Here is a 6,048-nt window from a genome sequence, read left to right on the forward strand (position 1 = left end):
GCCCCGAAACTCGGGATTTGACACCAGCGTTGTTTAACAATCACACAATTGAAACAACCAGCCTCGTAGCATAGTATAAACCGAAAACCAGTTTATTATTCATAACTCCTCAAAAAAAAACAACTGTCTTTACAACTGAAATAAAATAAATTTGCGGAAACTTCTAATCTAAAATTTTAAATTTCTAAAATTAAAAAAAGTAATCATGTCTATTAATCACCATCCCCAAAACTGTTCCGATTTTTCTTCTTCTACCTGCTCTTCGGATTTATCTGGGAAAGGTTGTAAGGGGTGAGTATTTTGGGAATACTCAGTAAATGGGGGAATTATCGAACACCACATAAAAATTTCATATTTTCGAAATAACATATATTTACAGCATGCTTTTCATAATTTTTAACACTGCAATTTTTCACCTTTCATGGTTTACTAACGTCAGTCCCTAAGTTTTAATCCTCTAAGGGGACGAGGCCGTAAAACAGTTCTATCCCACTGTTAAGGGCCATATGTTGGAATTCCACCCATTTTCAGGGAATCCTCACAGTGTCTCACAAAAACGTAACAAGATTTAACAAAAAACGTAGACGGTGTTCGACCGCATTTTTTTCTTTAAAAAGAAAAACACATGTCCCAAAAATTTAAAAATTTAAAATTTGCCCACTTACCTTAAATTCTTGATGCAAAAATTACGTGAATAATTAGGGTTTCTTGCACAGGAATTCTCGAAATGCCTACTTCCACGGCTGGACGGCGGCAGCGCTTCGCTGTGCTCGAAAATTCCTATGGAGACTAGAGGAGATTTTCGAAATTTTTGAGAGAATTTGGGTGTGATTTTTCGAAAACTAGGGCCCTTCTATTTATAGGAGTTGGCTGCTATCGTGATAGTGCGTTTGAACTGTGAATCAAATCCAGAATCATGATGTATCCGTGATCTAGGTAGATATTCGAAATCTCCTTCTTTCTATCCAACCTAATTTTCGAAAATTCCTAGTATATATTGTTAGATTTCGAATTCTATTATCTCTTATTTGATCTTTTATCCTGGTATCTCAATATCAACCTAAATCTTAGACATTTATCTACTTATTTTCAAAATTCCTTCTTTAATTCCTTAGATTGAGATAAATTTATTGCTACCAAATTTTCAAGTTTAAAATAGATAATATTATCTTAATCTCGAGCTTTATAATTCTGTACACGATAAAATTATCTACACAACTTAGTTAACCTTAAAACAAATCTTATATTCTGAATGATTTAAATATTAATATCCAAGATTACACCATCAAATTATTAACCTGATATTAAACTGATATGATCACGATATTACAAAATCTCGGGTTTTACATTATGTCGTCCGAATTCCCAATATCCGAATGTGGTGCAGCGGCGGGGGAAGGGGGGGCGATGGCACACAGAGGGGCACGACAAAAAAAATTTTCTCAAAAGAATTGGTATGGCTGAATTTTTGGGAAGAGAGGAGGGGGGATATTTACGAAACCCTAGTTTGCAAAATTGTGTCTCTTGTTTCCATATGAGCCTCGTATCATACTTATAAAATCTGATTCTTGATCTTATCAAGAATCCCTCTTAAATTAAGATTATTTATTTCCATTATTATTAAANCCGTGTATACAAATATCTTTATATCATCATATAAAATATATATGTATATGTGTATATATATAAAATAATATATCGATACATGCATATCATATATGCATGGTCATTAAAATTAAATAACTTCTATTTAATTTCTTAATTAACTTATTAGTTAATTCATTCTAGATCTTTCTAGAATATTTTATGAGAATTTTGAACATATTAGTAGATATCTTCACACGTAGGCAAATTGTGAATCCCCGACTACAATGCATTTGGTCCTACATATTTCGTAATTACACCCAACCTCGCCACCTGATGATCCTCAATGAAGTCGGTAAATAGATCAAAGTACACACTAGTATGTATAGCCCCTACATTGTCCCGGATCAAAGGACTAATGGTGTACAACCATAACCGCAGACTATTCCACTCGATAAGTGATAACCACTTGGGCAGTCCGAGAGAGGGTTATTCAGTTCATCATCATATGATCACCGATCTGTATGAATGGAGATTTCCATAACCTTGCTAATGAAGCATGGCGTTTACATCACAGATGCTAGTCTCAAGTTCAAGCGATCTTTATCCTTATTTTAGGCGGCTGATTCGACTAGGAACCTGTTTAGAATATATGGTATACTTCCTAATGAATTTCATGATTTTATATTACGAGACAGACCTCATGGTACCTAATGTATATTCAAAGACTTTATCTATGCTGCTTGCATATGCATACAGATAAAGCGTAATATCATAATTGAATAAAATTGTAAAATATTATTAAAATAAAGATCGTTTTATATTAGAGTCAATAAAAGCCCAAGCCACGAGTTAATTTGATGGACACCTATTCTAACAAATATAGTCTTTTTGGTCCATTAACTTGTTCGATTTTGAGTTTTGCTTCAGTTTTCAAAGTTTAATTTTTGTACACTAACTTTAAATTTTGGATTATTTTGATATGAATAAGTTAATAAACCAAAAAAATAGGGGTGTCAAAATTTTGGATTCCGAGTTGACCCGAAATTTTTAAGNTTTTTTTAATATTAGTTAATTTTCTTTAAAAAAAAAAACTTAAAATAAACTCGAAATCGTGATCGGTTGAGCAGGTTGATCGGGTTGATTTGGGTTCGGGTTTGAGTTGAGTGTTTTCAGGTTGGCTGGGGTTTGGGTGGGTTTGGGTCGTGCAATTTTTGAATAGTACTATTACTCAACCCGACCCAAACCACCCGAATTGACACCCTTAAAAAAAAAAACCTTTTTCCAAATTAAAACGACATAACAAGTACTCTCTTAACTTAAGAGCATAACTAGCAATTTTCGGTACTAATTAATGTACAAAAGTCGATCTGCATACAAACTATGCACGGGGCGATCTAGGATAGATCGAGTAGTACTTGGGATTCATATGTGATTACAAAACAATCTATCAGTACCTCGGTTTGTGCATAAACTATAGTTTTAGCATAAAATATTTCATAATTGTGCTTGCTAAACTTTTGCTATTTTTTCTGAAAGATTTTTTAAAATTCTACTTTATAAAATAGTGCTCCCTTTTGTATAGAATAATATGACAAAATTATATTTAACTTTTTATGGAAGCAAATGCAAAAGGTAAATGTTCCAGTTCATTGAGAGAAAAAATATGAACTGTCTGATACATAGGGACCAAGAAACATGAATCGGTGCTCTCTCTCAAGTGACATAAATCTCACGTTTATACACAATGCACCCCCTTATAGACATTCGTTGTAGTCACTCAACTGCAATGGTAAAATTATGGGATCCATCGATACTAGAAGTTCTTGGTAAAATTTTCTCCTTCCCATTTTGATTCTGCCTCATTGCATGTGCATCATCAGGGAACTTATATTTTGACAACGAAGCAAGCTCGTGGACTGAATTCGCGATCTGGGCCGTGCAAGAGACGATTTCTATGAGTAGTGAAACAACTGTTGCAGCAGGGATTATGTCAACCAGATCTGTATCAGGCCATAGGCTGGTTTTGAGTAAAGATTTCAGATTCTTGGACACCGTTTTTGCGTTAGATATGTGTAGATCAGCTGGAGTTGCCCGAGTCATATTCTTGATTGCTGTTGATAGCTCGGCTAGAGCACAGCTACATTCTGTGCTTATTTCCGTGCATGATTCTTGAATCTTTTCTCTGATTTCCTTTGGCGCCTGCAGAAATAAGAAAAACTTTTGATAACCATATCTTTTTATGGCTGAATCACTTAGACCATGGGTTGTATTACACGCTGCATGCACAATGATTCTACTATTTTAAAAATTTAACGCTTCACACCCCATCGGCCATGACGACCATAAGGAAACTCTGAACAAAGTATAGATGGAGCTATCTAACGCTAATAGGCCGGTGAAGGGTGCGACGCATCAAATTATACACATGAAAGCTTCAACTTTGGTGAGTGAAGGATGCATTATTTCTCTTCAGCTTTAACAATCTTTTCTGATTCAAGAAAATCTCAAAAGGTTAGTGCACCTGGATCTCTGAGTTGAGATAGCCACTTAATGCTTTGATTCGGTGCGCACATTCTCGTGTGGCGGCTCCAACCTTTAGGTATTGATCCCAAGGTTGACGGTATCTAAACTTACCATGCCTCGGCTCCCATTTTGCAAAATTTGCCTGCAGTTGAATAAACTCACTCAAGTTAACCAATGATCACACTATGGTTTCATCCAAGATTGGGAAGGGATTAATTTTTTCTGTTGCTTTCTTCGATTTTGTATTAAAGACAATCTTAGATCAAATCAACCTATGTAACTCACCAGTGATTCTTCAGCGCCTTGAGAATTCAGAACAGACTTATACTCACCAAGTGATGATGCTTCCTTCTCTTGATTCTTTTCGTCGAGCGACTTCAAGTATTCACTTCCAAAAACTGCAAGTTCCAGTCAGACTCAAAGATTAATCAATCCAAACACCAAAACAAGGGTACAACAATGATACTAGTAGAGAAACAGATTGTGCAGAAAGAAAAAGGGAAAAAGTTGTACCTTCCAAGAAAATCCCAAGCTTTTCAATATTAGCAGCAGTGAGACTATGTAGATCTTCACCTGCCCAAATCGGCCTTAAAAATACACAAATGAAAACTGAAACAGCACCACCAATCAACACCGTGGATAGTCTAACATATGCCATATGTAAAACTTCATCGTCCCGATATCCGGATACACAAATCAGACTAACTGTAAGGATAAAAATCATTAGCCCATAATCATATCTTGCCTTCAACTTAGGATGAAATCTCAGAAATGTCACCACAGCAGCTGCATAACAAACAAATTCAAGAAATTAAAATTATGTCACCATAGCAGCTGCACGAGAAATGAACATTCCAATTCCATGACTCGCCTCTGGACAAAATTTTGGGTGTCCGAGTTTACCTATCAACAAGACAGAAAGACCTAGGAAAATAGGCTCGGCTTTGTCCCCTGAAAAACTTGCTAATCTATGTGCTCCCAATCCTAACGCACCACCTAAAAGTGTTGCAATCCCTCTGTTCACCGCTCTTCCAAGTGTTGCTCCTGAAATTTAGTTATACAAAAATTTTCCATCCATCAAATGCATAAACAAGAACAAGATTTCAACAAAAAAAAAAAACAATAGTAAATTCAAACATACCAGCAACGTAGTACAAAACTATACAGAACAAAAGATTATATGAGTTTTAAAAAGTTACCAACTGAAAATTCGAAGATCACAACAACAGTCATCACTGCCCACATCGCAGAAACACCGAAACCATCGTATATAGGATCATCAAAATAATAGAATAACGAGACTAAAGTTATGGCCAATCCAACTTTAAATGAATGTACAACCCTTCTTGGATCCTCATCCGCCAGTTTCTTGGCATCTTTTCCGGCATTAATTACCGCATTTATGAACTTATTTGCAACACCCTTTACCCAAATCCACGCATTTTCTGCGAATCCAGATTTTTCAGTGGCCATTATCGTTTCCCAGTTGATGTTGCATGAACCCAACGAACGACTTTTGGGTTTTATAAGCGGGAAGTGGCACAAAATCACTGCTTTTGATGGTACGTTGGCCCTATGTGATTATGCTACCTGGAAGTTTCATGGCCAGCTTAAATATGCTTTTCCTTTTTTCTTTTTTAAAAATGAAGTATGCTTTTTAATTGGAAAATCAAATACGCCACCTTCGGTGAGAAGTTCCTATACAACCGTCCTACGTACGTAGGTTTACATTCGTCCCATGTTGGTAGGATTATGTGTGTTTTTAAGCGGATTTAAAAAATTATTGAAAAAACAAATTTTACAAAAAAAAAATTATTTGACCTTTGTTCAATTAATGTTTTTGTTTTTGTTTTTGTTTTTGTTTTTGTTTTTTTTTAGATTCTTAATCTACGCGTATTACACGGGATTTCCCGGATGAAACCAGTGGAGCAAAGCTCC

General features: G+C 35.5%; 1 protein-coding gene across 1 annotated transcript; it reads right to left on the minus strand.

Annotated features, from left to right (window-relative positions):
- Positions 1-3,215: 3,215 nt before the first annotated feature.
- On the minus strand, positions 3,216-5,680 carry LOC140979735 (aluminum-activated malate transporter 2-like). Its single transcript, XM_073445289.1, has 6 exons — positions 5,310-5,680; positions 5,014-5,154; positions 4,624-4,896; positions 4,396-4,508; positions 4,109-4,252; positions 3,216-3,786 (listed from the first exon to the last, which is right to left on the minus strand). The coding sequence occupies exons 1-6, from the start codon at positions 5,581-5,583 to the stop codon at positions 3,361-3,363; spliced, it is 1,371 nt and encodes a 456-aa protein (XP_073301390.1). The 5' UTR covers positions 5,584-5,680; the 3' UTR covers positions 3,216-3,360.
- Positions 5,681-6,048: the final 368 nt, after the last annotated feature.

Source organism: Primulina huaijiensis, chromosome 6 (assembly GCF_012295235.1).
Source record: "Primulina huaijiensis isolate GDHJ02 chromosome 6, ASM1229523v2, whole genome shotgun sequence".
NCBI classification, from domain to species: domain Eukaryota; kingdom Viridiplantae; phylum Streptophyta; class Magnoliopsida; order Lamiales; family Gesneriaceae; genus Primulina; species Primulina huaijiensis.